At 41.7% G+C, this 18,016-nt stretch overlaps 2 protein-coding genes across 3 annotated transcripts; one reads left to right on the forward strand and one right to left on the reverse strand.

Annotated features, from left to right (window-relative positions):
- Positions 1-499: 499 nt before the first annotated feature.
- Positions 500-5,831, forward strand: LOC149030356 (uncharacterized). 2 transcript variants are annotated; one of them, XM_089142649.1, is made up of 3 exons: positions 504-1,075; positions 2,494-2,642; positions 4,961-5,831. In XM_089142649.1, the coding sequence occupies exons 1-3, from the start codon at positions 857-859 to the stop codon at positions 5,091-5,093; spliced, it is 501 nt and encodes a 166-aa protein (XP_088998775.1). In that variant the 5' UTR covers positions 504-856; the 3' UTR covers positions 5,094-5,831. The 2 variants fall into 2 exon arrangements, with proteins under 2 accessions (XP_088998776.1, XP_088998775.1); XM_089142650.1 differs by lacking the exon at positions 4,961-5,831 and having other exon boundaries at positions 500-1,075; positions 2,494-2,646.
- A 7,887-nt stretch (positions 5,832-13,718) lies between these two features.
- Positions 13,719-17,804, reverse strand: LOC149030357 (dof zinc finger protein DOF3.7-like). Its single transcript, XM_089142651.1, has 2 exons — positions 17,645-17,804; positions 13,719-17,110 (listed from the first exon to the last, which is right to left on the reverse strand). The coding sequence occupies exons 1-2, from the start codon at positions 17,666-17,668 to the stop codon at positions 16,343-16,345; spliced, it is 792 nt and encodes a 263-aa protein (XP_088998777.1). The 5' UTR covers positions 17,669-17,804; the 3' UTR covers positions 13,719-16,342.
- Positions 17,805-18,016: the final 212 nt, after the last annotated feature.

Raw genomic sequence — 18,016 nt, forward strand, 5'->3', positions numbered from 1 at the left:
ACCTTGCTTTTAACTGAGCGACACCTCGGGATTATTATTCGGATTTTAGTGAATTCCAATATAATTATTTATAATTGGAATTAGTTAGCAATGACTTTGGATCATTTATTATCTATTACTAATACGATACCTCTCGATATGTCTCTCTATTGAACTATATTAAAATACATTAGTCAGAGCAATACAATACTCGATAAATGACGATACGTCTCTTAAAATCACCTGATCGATACGATACTCGATACCAATACTTTAAAGCTTGTATGTCGGTTTATGCTCTTTTACTTTTTTCTACTGTACAATACGGGTGAGGCCCACCATTATTTCTCAGCAAAGAAGTGTGAGAAGGGCACATAGTTTTTTCCAAACGGGGAGTTGATCCGGACTTGGTAGCAGTGGCCCTACTGTGAGGTGGGGTGAGGACTGACGAGGGATATAATGGTAACTAAGGTGCTCAAAATAGAGAAAAGGGTGCCCTAAAAATGAATATCTGGGGGTACCCCAGAATACATGCGGCTCCTACCAACTGAACCGTCTTAATTTATGCTGTTTCGTCTCCTACGACTTTCCGTGTGCGTGAGAGAGCCTGAGAAGATATTATATTTTTTCATTACCGCTCAAAACTTACAGAGCGCGCGTCTGTTGATTTTTCGTTCGTTCGTTCATCTTCTTTACGATTTCTCTCTCTCCATCTTTGATTTGTGCTCATAAGTAATCCTTGTAATTATTGTTACCGACTACAACACGCATCGATATTAATCTGTTATTTTGTTCCGCTGCGGCTGTAAGAGACGAAAGAGACGGAGATATATAGAAAGAAGTAGGGTGAAGGAGCTTTCAATTTCATCTTTTATTGATGGTGGATGAATTGAGGTTTTCATCGGGAAAAATGGGGAAATTGTATGTAAACGCAGTTCCTCCTCCCGATCTGAACAAGAACACCGAGTGGTTCTTGTATCCAGGTGTTTGGACCACATACATCTTGATCGTCTTCTTCTCTTGGCTTATGGTGCTTTCTGTCTTTGGCTGCACCCCTGGGATGGCTTGGACTGTTGTTAATCTCTGTCACTTCGTCGTAAGTTTAACACTTTATTGTCCCTTTCATCTCCTTTTCATTTATTTTTATTTTTTTGAATTTGAATTTCTGCAGTTGTAGATTTGATGTTACTCTAGGGTTTCATAGCTTGAAATATAGGGATTCTTTTATCGAGATTTAGGTTTATCGGGGCTTCCTCGCGTTCAGATTCATTTTTTATGCCTAGAATTGGTTGATCTGTTTTCATGTGTTCATCTTATTTGTCACTTGAGTTTTAGGTGGTCTTGTATGTTTGGTTATCTTTCACGGTTGAATGCTTACGTCATATCAATGGATCAGTGCAAGTTTTTCCTTTTCCCCCCTTAATCACTCCTCACCTCCCAGCTCCTGCTCCCACACCTATTCTCCATCTCATCACCCTCCCTGAGGGATGAATAGTCAACCTGTGATGTGAAAGGATAATCTCACATTGGGGTCTTGGGCCATCATGTTATTTCCAGAAGAGAAGGAAGGCGGGGGAGAGGGTTGTGGTGGCTAGAAGTGAATGATGCAAGGAGGACAAGTTACTACTTGAAGCTCTGTCATGTTGTCATTGGGTCCTATGGTACCAGCAAGTCTGTTCGATCTTTTGGCATTATGTGCACGAATTGGGACTTGCTTGCCATTGTAGTTGTCTCATTTAATTTGACCCTTCTTCAGTTTTATGGTTTGCATGATTCACTCTCACCATGCTAGGAGCACAGGATACGATATAGGACACAGGCTTAATAAGAGGTATCTATAAGGAGGATCAATTTTATTATAGTTTCTATATTGTACAAATTGGGAAGGGAGCCCTGTGCACTGGTTATGACCTGTATTTCATTATTGCGGACTGTTCATAGTAATTGTTGCATAACATGGACCTTGTCATGCTATGTAAATATCTTGAAGATTCCATTGGTCATTTGCATCTAGAAAGCTGTGATCTGATTTTGTCTCTCAAGAAAATCAGATGCATAACATGGACCTTTTCATGCTTATGTAAATATCTAAAAGATTCCTTTGGCCATTCTGCATCTAGAAGGCTGTGATCTGATTCGTTTCTCAAGAAAATCATAGTATTTTTGAGCTTGAAGAAGCCATCCAATGCAGTGGTATTCCTCTTACATAATACATAAGAGTTTTCAGCTTTTTGTTTATGTTGTTCCTTTTTGATTTGGTGAAGAATCATGTTTAGTCTTATTCTAGTCCACCACCTTCTCCTTTATTCCTTTGGCAGATTTTTTTTTTTGGTATCTATTTCTATTGATTCGTCCTTGTTTATGTTCTGGATTATGTGGGTTTACAACCATACAAATTCAGGATCTTGATTATTAGACTTAAAGTTTTGCTCTGGCTTCACTGTTAATATGTCTGTTCCTTTTTAAGTTCCATGTCTCAACGTATCATGATTGTGGGTGTGATTCTTCTTTCAGGTTACTTATCAGTTCTTTCACTGGAAGAAGGGAACGCCATTTGCTGAAGATCAGGGTATCTATAATGGATTGACTTGGTGGGAGCAGATAGACAGTGGCAAGCAGTTAACTCGTAATAGGAAGTTTTTGACTGTTGTACCACTGGTGCTGTGAGTATTCTTCCAAGATTACCTCTTTAGTATCTGCTTTATGAAATTCATATGATGCATCAGAACAATGATCTCATGGAGAATGCCTGTGTGGGTCACTGGTTCATGTAGTTGTATCATATATCAAACCCTAGCCTTTCTATAATATGTTGACGGTCAAAATCCCATTATGGGTATTCGTAAAATTTCAGGTTGCCAAATGGAATTCAGACTCGGTCCTAGATTGATACATCAACCAGGATCCATTTAGCTGATCCCACTTGTGATAATGCTAAGCTGTTTTTGATATAAAGCCAGTTAATGTCAGGTTGAGGGTTTAGTTGATATCTATAGAATATTGTGGATAAAAATATGTAAGGTTGTAAGGTATTGGACGAGGGCAAAGAGTGATTTTTCAAAGAAAGATTTAGAAGAAGCTTGTAGAGATTGTTATCTATCAGATTTGCATGAGCTGAGCTCTGCTGACCACCCCTACATTACTGAAGTCATCAGCTGTTGAAAGATTTAGATTCATCTCATTTTTTAAACTTTACCAGTAGGTTAAATTCATTCTATTGTTTGATCTGCCACATTGACCTCATATATGGGCTTCACCTTGTTAGTCTTTGCCCTGAACATGTATTTTGAGTAAAACCCTTGAAATAATTAGAGGAAAGAAAAAACAAAATACAAATCTTAATGCAAGTTGACATTTGTCACTTACTTTGTCTTTAAAACTACCTATTCTTGTTGGGTAGTGTGAACGACCCCCATCCCTAGCAGTGGGGAAAAGTTACAGAAAAAGTGATGGGAGTGTTTGTATATTAAATGATATATGAGAGGATAAGCAGCTTTATTTTCATGGTCTTTAAAGAAAGACAAACTGAAAAAGCAAAGTCTAACTGAAAAACCAATCTAAAGTTTAGCCAAAAATGAAACTAAATTGGGTGTTGCTCAATGTCCATTTCACCAATTAATGTCACAGTTTGTCACACATGGAAATGTGCTTTCATTAGTTGCCTCACACCAATCTGTGAGATTGTGTCGAAGTTTTTGTCTTGGCTTGTAGAGGATTATTATCACGGAGATGTTGGTGGTTTAGTTGGGCTTGGCAACTGAATCAGTGGCTTTTAATGGCGGTTATTGCCATGTGGAATAGTTTAATGTGTGGTTTTAGCACATTGTGTAGGAAGGTGGCCTTCTTAAATGCCATAAACTGAATCAACTGTGGATCCTTTGTTTTCGGGAGTCGAAGCAATCTGAAAAAAGCTTCAAAGATGTTTTAACTGAAGCTGGTGGTAAATCCGCATTTGCCACCATCGATGGACGGACTTGATGACAAGAAAGGTGAACCCATGGTTATACAACTTAAGAATTTTGTGTGAATGAGAATGAACTGTCTGATTGAGCACCCCCTCTCTCGGTTGTTTGTTCCCATACACAGTAATTATGTTTGTTAAAGCAGAAAGGGTATTTTTGGGGAACTAGTTACATCAGTGAAGAGAAGGATAAGAGGATTTCTTGCTGTAGAACTTGAATAGACCTAATGTTGTATGTTCGAATCAACAGCTAGTTTACTCACCTATTGAACCCAAGTTAATAGAACAGTGAGCTGCATAAGTTGCTTCTTTTTTTTTTTTGTGTGTTTGTGTGTGTGTGTGTGTGTTTTTTTTTGTTGGGTTGGGGGGGGGTCTTTGTTGGTTGTCATATGTTCTGATCAACAACTACTGTACTTGGTATTCAACCCAAGTTAACAAAACAGTGGGCTGTGAAGTTGCTCGTTTCTTATCGTGGTTGGTTTTTTTTCTCCGCACTTCCTTCTTTCTGGGTTATTTTTTCAATTGATTTGGTTGAAAGTGTTCAACTGCACGAGATTTCCCCTACCACAGGGTCAGGGATGGGAAAATTTATGGAGTTTTGACCCTTTGCTTTGCAAGAGAGGCTGTTTCCAATTCTTAAATGGATTTGATTAAAAAAAAGTAATATGGTGGGTTCTGCTGTTATTTATTACTGGTGCGGTGTGAAACTAAGGTTTATGTGAATCTGCTGTTATTTTATTACTGGTGCAGTGTGAAACTAAGGTTTATCTGAAAGTTTACAGTCTAAAAAGTGAACTCCAAAACAATTGTAGTTTGAACCAGTTATACACATGCGCCCTCCCTTTTTTTTTTTTTTTTTTTTGGGGGGGGGGGGGGGGGGTTGAAGTGCTGTGATTTTTCTGGCCTGATGGTCTAATATATTTACCACTTTGTCTAATATAAACCTAATGTGATGCTACTGCTCTTCTAAAGCCATTCATATTGAATAACCATGTCATCAACACATTGTTTCTATTGCAGGTTCTTGATTGCCTCACACACAACAGACTACCAACATCCGATGCTCTTCCTTAACACGTTTGCAGCGTTTATACTGGTGGTAGCGAAATTCCCAAACATGCACAAGGTTCGCATCTTTGGAATCAATGAGTGAGTTGGTCTGTACATGGTTGGCAAGCTTTTTTATTGTTGATGCGCCATATCCCTGTACAGGAGTAAGAACTGGAAACGATACACTTCCACTGCGGATTAAAACTGGAACCCTTCTTTTTTTTTTTTTTTTTTTTGAAAAAACTATTACCTCCTTTTTGATAAGTAGACGTTGTCTGGAATGTACTGCTTCAAAGCTCTCTTCCTCGTCCGTTAGATATAAGAATGACTTGTGTATTTCATTTGAACTGTATAGTTGAAAAAGAAGGAGAGTTCAATTCGAACTTCAAGTACCCATTTTGATGCTTGGGAGTGTTCACCCATTGGCGCCCATGTTGAGTTGGGGTCATGTTTTAGGGGTAGAAAAAAGGGAACGAAATTATTCATTACATATGGTTAGATTCATGACATGTGTTTAAAGGAAAATGTTATGCAGAGTATGAAATTTAAAAAAGCCCACTGCCCTCTCAACTTAGGTTCATTGAAATGTTACATTCCCTTGTGCCTCATGGAATGCTCATGTCACAGCCATTCCAGATGCGTTGTTCTTTCCCCTATCCTCTAGAGTGAGTCCAGATCGTCTGTGTCCGGGCAGGTGCCAAGATTGGTTGTTGGGTGCCATGGGTAAGGTAGAAGAAGAGGATATGTGCCATTGTGGAGTTCCTATATGAAAAGAACCAGGGAATTTTATAAAGGTTTATTTCTCTCTGGATGGACACATGTCCTTCAATCTCATTCAAAGGTCGAGGTAATATGTAGAAGACATGAAATTTTTTATTTTAATTTAATCTGAATCTTTGGATCTGATTAATAGACATGGGTCCTTTATCCAAAGGAAAATGGATGTTCCATCTCAAAGAAGCATCCATTTCACATTCCCCACCCACTGTAGTTTAATTCAGAGGGCACAGAGAACCATGCCATCCATGTGAGTTGTGCTATAAGTTGGCTTGTTGGGGTTCCAAATCCATCTAACCCTTTTCTAGTTCTTTCGTTGCATGTCCCTTGAAATCAAATTAAAATTCTTTCTACATGTGCTTTAAGATAAGTTGTCATCGTATCAATAAGTGTTGGATGGACGTGTGATTCTATTAAATCTTAGCTGTATAATGAGCATCTACGTTGTTATCGACATCTTCGTATGGTCCAAAGAACCAAGTTCTAAGGCCAGCCCTTGACAAACATGCTAGAACTAGGTTCTTCTTTGATTAATGTCTCACCGAAGACCCATAGACCGAGAAGTAATTTAAAGCCCATATCAGTCACCAATACGTGATTTGGCAAGGAAGTCCCACGTGGCAAAACCATATTAAATGAGCTCAGTGCCCCTGCTGTAGACATCAAAATCTATGTAACTCATAAGATCTTCTCAAGCCCTAGGGCGGCGGCCTGCTTAACCCCTCTTCTTGGGCCTCAGTCACATCGGCAGAAGGGCGCGACAGGCACGTTCCCCCCTGATGGAACCCTTGACAGGTAAAGGCAGCTCCCTTGTTCGCGCCTTGGGTCCTCAAGCTGCAAAAGCCATCTCCACCCGCCATCTCATAACATGAGCATCCAAAGGCTGAGAAGCATGATGTCTTTGGAGGTATGAATCACTTATATGACCCTTCACCACGCTTGAACGGGATAAGCTCTGAACATTCCAGCCATTACTCTCTTTAGTTTTCTAACCCAAAAAGAGCATGGTCTTCATCATCACTCGGGGTCGACTCTCCTCAATGGAGTCTTTGATTTGCTGGCCTAGACTAACTCGATCGTCAGAGGTGGCTTCCCATCCTTACAGGCGTCCTACTTTCACTTTATTTTGGTCTCAGGAGCAAGAGTTGGACCCAGAGTGAACCGTGGAGCTAAGACTACATTTTCTCCACCAACATTTGGCGCCGTCGTGGGAAGTGTCCGCAAAAAAGTTTAGTTGATTTTCCTTTGCTTTGATTCAAACTATTCGGACAAAGAGAGCTTGAAGGTCGTTGATTTCCAAATTTGAGGTCCACCTGATGGTTGACGAGCCGCCATATGGGATTCCCGAATCTAAAGTTCAATGTACACCATTCATGGCTTTTCTTCTCATAGCATCATTTACTTCTTAAAGAGGCTGTGGAGACGTGTGCGATGTATGCTGATCATCCAAAGTCATCTCCCTTTGGCAAGCTTCTCTAAATTCATTGGAAAGAGATCCTTGATGGACACCGGACTACAGTCCTTTTTTAGGAACTGGGCCATTTGTTCTCCGTGCATCGGTTTTCCCATTCCAAAAAAGAGCTGGCATAGCCCTTCGCTCCCTCAATCACGGAGCTTTGTCAACCACCAAAGCCCAGATGTTGGTCAAGGAAAGAATTCCCACCTATGTATAATATGGTGGACGCTCTCGCCTGACATCTCCATATGTTCGCTGGGAATACCCCTGGCGACAGATGAGGAGGACTCGGCTCGTTGGGCAGGCAGGTGTTATCAACTTGAAATGCTCTCCCTTGTGCGTCATCACCCGAGTCCATCTAGCTCTTTGTAGCTGCATCTCTCTGACACCATGTGGTGGACCTTAGCGGCCTCTGACGGCACTCTCACTCTTATCTCCATTATCGGTTTTCTCTCATCAAAGCCAGGAGAAGAGTTGACAAGCTGTAAGAGCCGAGCCTCAAAGAAGAGAAATCTTCGGGGTCATATTCTTTAACGTGATTATCCATGTGCGTATGACTTCCAACAATGTTGACGTGCTGATGAGGGAGCAGTAGCTTTTCGTCAGGATCTTAAGGATGTTCTTTGCCAAGTTCTTACAAGCTTGCACATAAAAACCTCTCCAAGAGGGACAAAAGCTGGTGCTGCTGCATCCTGCAAACCTGCGGGTTTCAGACACCTAAGTGTGGGATAAAGACCTTTACGAAATGCTTGCAGCACTTGCGAAAGCTCCATTCCCAAGTCACTAAGACAAATGAAGCAAGCAAGGTGTGTCACAGGCGCCGAAGGGCCCTTTCTTAAATGGCACGTTTCATTCAAGTGACTTAGTTCTCTTCGCTGAGAAGGGGGCTCAAGGATGTCAGTATCCATCGTAAAGATGCAACTGTATCCAAGGATAGGTTGGCTAAGTCATGGGGCAAGAAAAACCTTGGTTGATACTAGATCATCAACGAACGGCACATCCTTGGATGCTTTCCCGTTGCTGTGGATCAACCTGGAAATGTTGCCATCAACCGCAGCCTTAATTTACAGCTTCCCAAGAAGTTCCATTCCATGAGAGGAAATACAGCTTGATGGGGCTGAGGGAACCTTCATCCGAGAAGTGTCTTTGCCCACCATGTTTGTGGAAGTATACAACTTGTCGGCCTACAACATCCCTTCAGATCGCCCGGCTATTGGGACAGTTGGAGATTTTATCTCTCCTGTTTACGTGATTTTAAAGTTCTCAACCGCAAGGGCGTTGGAGTCCGCAAGGCTGATCAAGCACAGTCCAGGACCTATCACCTAAACATCGTCAGCTACTCCACTTGCAGAATTCATTCTCACAGTCGATGTACACGACGATAAATATGAGAGCTTGACGCAACAGGGAGAATTGGTTAAGAAGGGGCCTTGGTTGTTATGCCTACCCCAAGTACGTAAGGAGTACCCTCCTGAGAAACCTTTTCCAAGGGTTATCCCGAGAAGTAACTTCTCAAGGATCATTAGAAGGATACTTCTTAAGTCCTTTCAACATAAATGTACCTGCAGCTTCGCAGAAATGTACCTTCAGCTTCGCAAAACTGCACTTGCAGCTTCGCAGAAAAACAGGAATAGCTTTGCTGAAAAGTGGCTACAGCTTCATTGGAAACCGTTTGCAACTTTTGCAACTTCACTGAAAGGCTTTTTTATCTCTCAAATAAATTTCTGCCCTCAAAGTCTCGAGCGTTGGCTAGATATTCTTCATAACAAGGTGTGTCATGAAGATTAGGGGGCTAGAGTTTGGGCTGAGGGAAGATCCGTCTGGCACTTCTCAGACTCAGCCTTAGTTAACATGGGACCTTTATCCAGCCATTCGAGAGCATCTACGAATCCCAAAGAGGCTCTTTCGATCTTTCAACAGATCCAAAAGGGGCTACAACTTGGCGAGTACGGCAAGTACAAGGTCTACTTTTTGAACAAAGTACAAGTCCCAAAAGAAGCTATGCTGCGAGGTGGAAGCATTCGGCTAAGGGTGGACTTCACGATATCACAAATGAAGAGCCCGAAAGGGATGCAGGAGTCGTGTACCCGGCCGGCAAGGGCCAAAAGCCAGACTTCTATTCATTACTGAAAACGTTACAAAAAAGTTTAAGAAAAGAGATTTCCGAAAAAAGGAAATCTCGCAATAAGTGATTCTCAAAAAGAAAAAAGGATTTGCTGATCAATTTTCAGGGGTTAAAATCTTCAAGGATGGACATTATCACAGTGCCATCAGGGTTGACTTGCTAGAGAGGAATTGGCTCAGATTCTTTCTGGGGGTCTTTAGCTTCAGGGGCAGGAATTGACGAGCTTGGCGGGGAAGGAGGCTATGCAGCACTTTCTGAGGAGGAGCTCATCCAACCGAATATTGGAATGTTCAGACGCTTGCAAGAATCTGCATTAAAAAGAGAACCTTTGCAAACTTCCTTCAGCACATCTTTCGGGAGCTTCTCAGTCATCAGCTTAAAAGAATGGTCAAGACCATGTTCGAAGCCTGGCACAGCAGCATCTGCTAGCTCCTTCTGGTACTCTTCTGAGTTTTTAAAAGCCGCCATGGCTTCTCTTCCCCCATGCTTCAACCTTTTGGCCAGCCTCGTGATTTCAGCTTGAAGGACAAGGTTCTGAGTCTCATTGTTAGAAAGCTTGGCCATCAGGATCTCCTTCTCTTTCTGGAAAGCGGCCAAAAGACTCTCTAGCTCTTGGTTTCGCATGTGCAACTTAAATCTCTCTGACTCGATGGAAAGGTTCTCCCCAACCAATTGCTGACTAACCTTATTTGCCGCATCCTTCTCCTTCACTGCCTCATCTCTTTGCTTCATGTACTGGGCATTGCTACTGTTGAGTTGTTGAACTTGCTCTTTAGCACTGTTAGTTTGCTTCAGGAGCATGTCCATTTCTTCAACAACGCTAGCATAATCAGATTTTAAAGCTACGTTTTTATGTTGAAGATCTTTTGAGTTCTTCATCTGAGATGACACTTCGGAGGATAGAAATTTGCTTCGGCGAATCAGACCTTCAATCTGGAAGCATTCTTGTAGACATTTCTTAAAGGCGAACAAGGGAAATATAATGAAAGAAATTTCATCTAAAGTAGGAAAGCCAAACTGAAACTGCAAAATAAGCCTTACTCAGCTAATCGAGAGGACAACGTGTGCAAAGGGAGATTGTCCGCTGTCAGTTTGTCATCAGGAGTCACGCCATGCTCTAGCCAGTCTCTCATCTTAGCCGGATGGTCTAAAAGACCTTCCTATGCCGAAATTTGCCAATGGGGAGCCTAGATGGTGTGCGGCAGTTTGGCAAGATCCTCAGAAACTTGAGCTTTGCTAGAGGGTTGCAAAGAGGACGCGCCCTGTGGCGCGGAGGGAGACCTTAATACTCTAGAAGGGGGCTGGGAGGCATGGGTTGTGGGAGCCTCTAAAACAACATGATATAAAGGGGTCAAAATTGTTGTTGGGGCTGCTACGGGTGCAGCATGAAAAGAAGATTCATAAAAAATAGGTGGATTAGAAAAAGCGAGATGTAGGGGTTCTACATGCAGGGATGACTTTGCTGGTTCTAGAAGGGGTGCCTTGAAAGGTCTTTTCCTTACTTGTCGTTCCCGGAAGAGATTGTTTTGGGACACTGGCTAGGTCACTTTTCGGACCTTCCCCAGAATCACCAGCCTTCATTCTTTTTTCCTTACCTTTCGTCCTGGGAGGTGACGGCAGTCGCTTGCGACTCTTATCCTTGCTTGTTTTCCAATGGGAGGGAGCCTTGGGAGGATTGTCCTCACTCGAAAATTCGATAGGGTCCTCGTCTTCCCATGCGGCCGACAGACCAGTTTCCTTCTTCACTTTTTGAAGAACCTCTTACAAGGTCTTCAGTTCAGAATCAGCATGAACTTTAGATACTGGTTGCGGAAGCTCTGCAGAAGGATCCGGGGAGTCATTCTTCGATTCTTGGGACCAACGGTGCTCCAATCTTGCAGCTGTCCGAGAGAGATTATACCTCTGAAGGAGGGTTTCCTTGTCAACTTGCATGCTGGAAACTGCAAAAAGACAAACCTCTCAGAAAAATAGATATATGGTTCCAATCTTACTTTGAGAAAGGAAGAATGAATAGGGGGCTCACCAGTCATCACTCCCCACAGAATAAGGGAAGCTTCAAAATCCATCTCACGATCATGAATGGGCCCCCCCTTTCCTTTCAGAAAAATTTTGTAAAAGCACTCCTCCTTTTTTCCTAAAGAGGGCTTATCATTCAACTTCCTAATGTCTTGGGGAGAGATAGAAGGCCAGGCACAAGAAGCATGTCCTGGGGGGACCTTACAAGCTATGTATCTGTCCTTCCATCTCTTATGAGTCTAGGGCAGAGATCCCTCTTCCAGGACCATAAACTTGCGAGTGGCAGTACCACGCTTACAAGCAACTCCGCCAACAGCTCTGATGGAAGAAAGGCACCTAAACAGGTCCAAACTACGTTCTATGATGAAACGATAGCAACACCCCATGAAACAGGTGAGATATCTCCATCCGTTAGGTGCCAGCATACCAGGGTTAAGCCCATAGTACTCTAAAGTCTATTTGACAACAGGGCAGAGAGGAAATCTCAAACCACCCAATAAAGAATCAAAGTACAAGGGGATCTTCCCTTCTGCGAGTAGGTTCGCTCTCTCATAGGGACCGAGAAGCCTCACCTGAAAATTCTCAGGGGTTCTAAAAGCAGCCTTCATCAACGTCACATGAGACGAACAGAGAAGGCTGGGATAGTCAAGAGGTCCTAACCTGGGTTCTGTGGAACGTTGTTCGACAAAAGAAAGAAGGCGAAGGTAGGCTTCAGTGGCCATACCTACATGGTCGAGAGGAGCGCCCTGTTGAGGAGTCATTGGAATGGCTGAAGAAGGACCACCTGTTTCAGGAACAAAGACTTCTTCTTCCTCCTCTTCGATCAAGGGACCCGATTGGTTCTTGGCGTTGGTAAAGGGCTTGGTCTTTCTCGCACTCTTCTTTCCCATTTCGTTCAAGAAGGTGCAGATAGACCTACCCAAGGAACGATGGATTCGCTCAATCTTGCTAGCACAGGGATTCAGAGAAAGATGACGGTAGTTGCAGAATGTACAGTGATGAGGAAAGGTCACAAGCGTCCGAGTTATTAAGCCCTCCTTTTTGGAGCCAAAGCGATGTTTTAGATTTTTGTGAACATTTGTACTTCATCATTCCGGTGTTTCAATTCTGATGATGAGTGATGGACATTGGACACCTGACGACTAGGCGAAGCCTTTGGGAAGATGTGCATGTCGTCGGAGGCGACATGGGTTGTTGGCACAACTGGCAGTTTATGGCCAACATTAATTTTTGTGATTATCCGCATATGGGAACTCACTAAGAGGATATACTACTTAGTGGGAAGCCGTTTTGGCTTCCTGAGAAGTCTATCGAGCTTTAAAGGCACTATAAGGCGGGAAGAATGCAATCTTCATGGCTCAGGTTCACCATGAAAATTAGGGGGCTAATGTTATCGACATTTTCGTATGGTCCAAAGAACCAGGTTCTGGGGCCAACCCTTGACAACATGTTGGGCCTGGGCTCTTCTCTGATTAATGTCTCACCGAAGACCCACAGACCAAGAAGTAATTTAAAGCCCATATTAGTCACCAATACGTGATTTGGCAAGGAGGTCCCACGTGGCAAGACCGTATTAAATGAGCTCAGTGCCCCTGCTGCAGACGTCAGAATCTATGTACACTCATAAGATCTTTTCGAGCCCTGGGGCAGCGGCTTGCTTAACCCCTCTTCTTGGGCCTCAGTCACATCGGCAGAAGGGCACGACAGGCACGTCCCCCCCCCCCTGATGGAACCCTTGACAGGTAAAGGCAGCTCCCTTGTTCCCACCTCAGGTCCTCAAACTGCAGAAGCCATCTCCACCCTCCATCTCATGACATGAGCATTCAAAGGTTGAGAAGCATGATGTCTTTGGATGTATGAATCACTTATATGACCCTTCACCACGCCTGAACGGGTAAGCTCCTGAACATTCCAGCCATTACTCTCTTTAGTTTTCTAACCCAAAAAGAGCATGGTCTTCATCATCTCTAAGGGTCGACTCTCCTCAATGGAGTCTTTGATTTGCTGACCTGGACTAACTCGATCGTTGGAGGTGGCTTCCTGTCCTCAGAGATGGCCCACTTTCACTTTGTTTTGGTCTCAGGAGCAAGGGCTGGACCCAAAGCGAACCGTGGAGCTAAGACTACATTTTCTCCACCAACATACGTATTATACCAATTTACGTTAACTAACTTGGTTTTTCCTTCATTCAAACCAAACCATTCTTTTGTACGCTGTCAATTCAACGCTAGACACCACAGGCATCACCACATCACATGCACCAACCTTGCAATGTACTTTTTCAAGGAGGGTGCATGCAAAACACTCATTAAAAAAATAAATAAATAGATTTTTGAAAAAATGGTTGTTGGAGAAGTAATATTTCACTAGGAAAAACATGAAACGTTCAGATCATACACTTGTAAATTGAAGGACGAGAGTGATTCTGCATGAATGATTATTTATCTTTGTAAGATTACTTAGTTGGTAAGACCAATGCCAGAAGACTTCAAGAAAAAGACACAGCTCCTATTAGATCTGTGGTGCTAATGCATGTACAATTTTGAAATCCTGCCATTGTGGTATTATATTGTTCTTACCCTCACAGCCATGAAGGCCATTCGAAATTCTGAGTACAGGTTAAAGTGAAAAGACAACCAAATAGCAGTGACGACAAAGTCTCATCTTGATCATGAAGGAAAGATGGCAAAAAGGAAAGCAGGGATTCCATTCAGACAAACACGTAGCCACTCAAACCAAACTAGGGTCCCTTCAAGACCACTCACATGGAATCCGTACCTGCTCACACAACATATCCAATAAACAATGTCTAAGGAAGATTCATTTTCCAATCTCGATGCAGGAATGCCAGGAAGTGAGTGCTACCAACCCCAGCAAAACAGTTTAAAAGTCTGGTAAACTGATATCATATTGGATTAGTTTAGTTCAGTTAAGTATAGTTCCTCCAATCTTACCAAAAACCTCACTAACTTGAGTAAAATGCACTCTTTGTAACTGGAAGTCAAATCTTAAGAAACACTGATTTGGACTTGGAAGGAAGCCACCAAAGAGAATGGCTTACACTTGAACTGCCACTCCCCAACCCTAATACCACTGATTGAGACTTGGATGAAAATCACTAGCTTAAAAACTAATCATCAATGCAAATTATACCCAAGGCCTCATAAGCCTTTCTTGTGACAATATTGGCCAATCACCGGTCTAGTCGACGAATTGGGCGATGACCAGTGAAATCAGGGGTTCGATCCAGTTCAGGACTAACCAGACTATGGGTTGCATAGGCATGTAAGCCATAACACCGAACAATAAATGGGATGATCAAACGATGATGAACAATGCTGACTTGGCAACCACTTCAAAACCCTAAAAATCCTAACAATTAATATAAATACCCAAGATTAAGGCCAAACAATGTTACGGACTTCAAACCCTCAAATCATCTGCTTGCTCACTTTCGATGTTGCACGTTTTCTGACTTTACCATCAGAGGCAGCCCATGCATCGATCATCTTGATTGACCCGCTTTGAGTCTTCTTGATGGTTCTTAACAGATTTACAGTTTAATCCTAAGTGTATCCAATTTCATATCAGTGGAATCTAGCAAAAAAAATATATCTGCAAATTTTTAAATAAAGGGGTCTCAAGGGTCTAGCAAGACTAGCATGAACCTCCATTTTGTGGACTTTGTGTGAAGGGATTTGCTGAAGTGGGAGAGATTATTTCTGAGCACGCTTGCCAAAGGGAATGTTAGTGGGGACCCTTTTGACGACCAAAGTTTGGTGGTTTTTGTCAGAACTTCCCCTCTTTTCCTATAAATATTATATTTTTCAAAGCAGTGGAAATGGGAAGTAATGATCATGATCATACACGGAAATTTCTAAAAAAAAAAAAAGAGAAAAGATCAAACACGGAAATGAGGCAATGTGACAGAGAGTGGAGTGGATATATAGAAATTATTAGGTGGCTTCTGGTTGAAGCAGGTAAGCTTGTTCAGAGAATTGAGCTCCTTCAGTTCATGTTTCTGAAAGTTGGACCAGTGGAGAGAAAGGCAGGTGAGGAATTGTGACCTTTTAGTTCCATGGATGGGGTCATACCTAGTTGCATGCATGTGGTCCTGTCCACCTCCAATTTCCTGTTGCTTCATTCATGACTGAAAGAATGTTTGATGGTGAAGCTGATGAGAACTGATGACATTCCTGACCTGCTTGCTTCCTTGAAGAAATAAAACAGGAAGGGTTGGGTGGAGAAGGAAAGATAATCAAAGACATTATTTCATGTGAGTAGAACCAGTGTTACTATAGATTGTTGATGATAATGATACTATTAAGAAGAAGAAGTACAAGAGAATAACTAGTTCAGACACTCAAAAACCTTTTTAAGTTTACAGGAAATAAATATTAAACAAATTAAGGCAGTCATTCTTATGTCCATAAGACCCTCTGAAAGTTCCCCCATTAACAAGCTCTTGTCACCTACAAGGCTACAACTCAGAAAAATTATTTGTACCAAAGCCCATCAACAGCTATATCAGTGGGTGTCCTTCTATGTGCTCTTTTTCTTGTGATACAAGAAGCAAATATATGAATAAAGGCCAGTTTTGCAAGCCCTAGAAGTAGTACGTACGGGTTGTCTTGGTTCTCTTTTATATGTTGCCCTGCAAAAAATCTGGGCTTTTCTTGACCTCTTCTTCTATGATCTCTAGACATCATTCCATGACACCCTTTTGAAGCCAACCTAAAACAAGCTTCAAATGTTCACAATGACCAACCAAAGAGTAGAGTGATGAAAACAAAGAAAATAGAAGAGGGGAAAGAAAACAAGAAATAAAAAGAAAAACCATGTATCCCCTATCTGTTAGTTCTATAGAACTCCAACCAAGTCACCCACCAAAGGAAAATAAAAAATCAAAAAAGAAAGGGAGAAAATATAAACCCAATTTTCCTCTTCTTGTACTTATTATACTTTTGCTTCTTCTTCTTTACCAAGATCCTCCACCCAACATTCCATTCCAATACCCAGTTGAATCCCCGCCTTGTCCTCTATTCTGCTCAAATTCAGTAGTGCTTGAAACCTGTCTTAAATCCTCAAAAGGAAATAAATGCCTTCCACTGTTTTCCTGATGAACTCCATGTAGATTTCCATACCCACCACCTGCAACCCCAAGACCATCAAGAGAAAAATTGAGGGTTGGCTTGAAATCCTGCAATTGTCCATACCCAGATGGGTAAACTGTATTTGAATCCGAAATTGGCATCTGCATGTAAGAATTCAAGCCCCTTGAAGTGATCCCACTCCTCAACAACTCAGTAAGGGAAGTCGAAGTAGTTGAACAAGGTTGGTTGTTGAAATCATGTGTGGCTGGGAAAGCCAAGTTGAGATCTTGACCTTGAATTATCTTAGGATTTTGAGAAGAGGAAGTGGATGATGGGTTGAGATCAGGAAGCTTTTTTGATGAAGATGTAGATGAAGAGTTTGTAGATCTCTTATTCTTTCTTGAACCTCCCCCAACAGGAACGTTTCTAAGAGACCCACCTTCAGTCCAGTACCTTCTACAAGTCTTGCAGAAGTATCTTGGCTGAGTGAGGCTATAGTTGTTGTAGTAACAGAACTTTGTGTTTGTTGAATTACACCTTGGACAATTCAGGGCTTGTTCTTTCTGAGGCCTTGTCCTTCTTTCTGATAAAGGCCTCGAACATGATGTAGTGTTAGAGACCATCTCCTCCATGGGTTTCGCCAGTTCAATCTCCTGAACCCCAAGCAATAAGCGAAACCCAGATCAAAACAAAAGGATCATGGCTGAAAAAATCTATCAACTTAAAAAGAAAGGAATGAAAAAGAAAAGTAAAGCATACAAACAGACAAACGAAACAAAGTAGGTGCCATATACTTTAGCAAATTACACCAGCATCAGAAAAAAAGGAAAATAATAATAATAACAAATAATACCTTTTCTCCATTCCTTTAAGAGTGTGAGGAAGAAAAGAAAGAAAAGTGCAGTGCTTTCAAGTTTGATGAAGAAAAGAAAAAACATTCAGATGACAACACGAAATCATACAGAAGTGGGGACTCGCAGAAACACAAAACCCATAAACACAAAACAAAAAGGTGAAGAGATTAAGGAAGGGGGAGCACAAACCCTTGATGAACAGGAAATCCACTACTAGAATTACTTGGAATACAATTGAAAGGGTTTATGAAAATCAGCTTCAAAGAAACAAACCATGAAGAAAATTCCATGATTTTCATGCAGATCAAGGTCACAGGATCAGAGACTCTATACCTGTGGCCATTGAGCAGTGTCCATGGAAGAAAAACAAAAGAACTTTGTGTGTCTAGAGAAAGAGAGAATCACCTCCTCTGCTGGCTCAGATCTTAGAGAGAAGAAGAAGAAGAAATAGATGGTTTTTTGTGGTGGTTTAGTATATGAAAGAAAGAGAAGGGAATAATGTGTAAGTCTGGCCTCTATCTTACTAGTAGTAGTATAAAAAAATATTATTATTTGAAGTATAAGTAATATTTTGGTTTGGGTATATTTGTCTTCAAGTTAATTATAATATTCTAATTTGTTACCTTCTTGTTGTCAAATTAAATGGTTTCTATTATTCTTTGTAGGGTGGGTAATGTGTGTGTATTAATGACTAGCCAAGAGGTG

Source organism: Hakea prostrata, chromosome 1 (assembly GCF_041222555.1).
Source record: "Hakea prostrata isolate BN-2017 chromosome 1, UWA_Hpros_2, whole genome shotgun sequence".
Lineage (NCBI taxonomy): Eukaryota > Viridiplantae > Streptophyta > Magnoliopsida > Proteales > Proteaceae > Hakea > Hakea prostrata.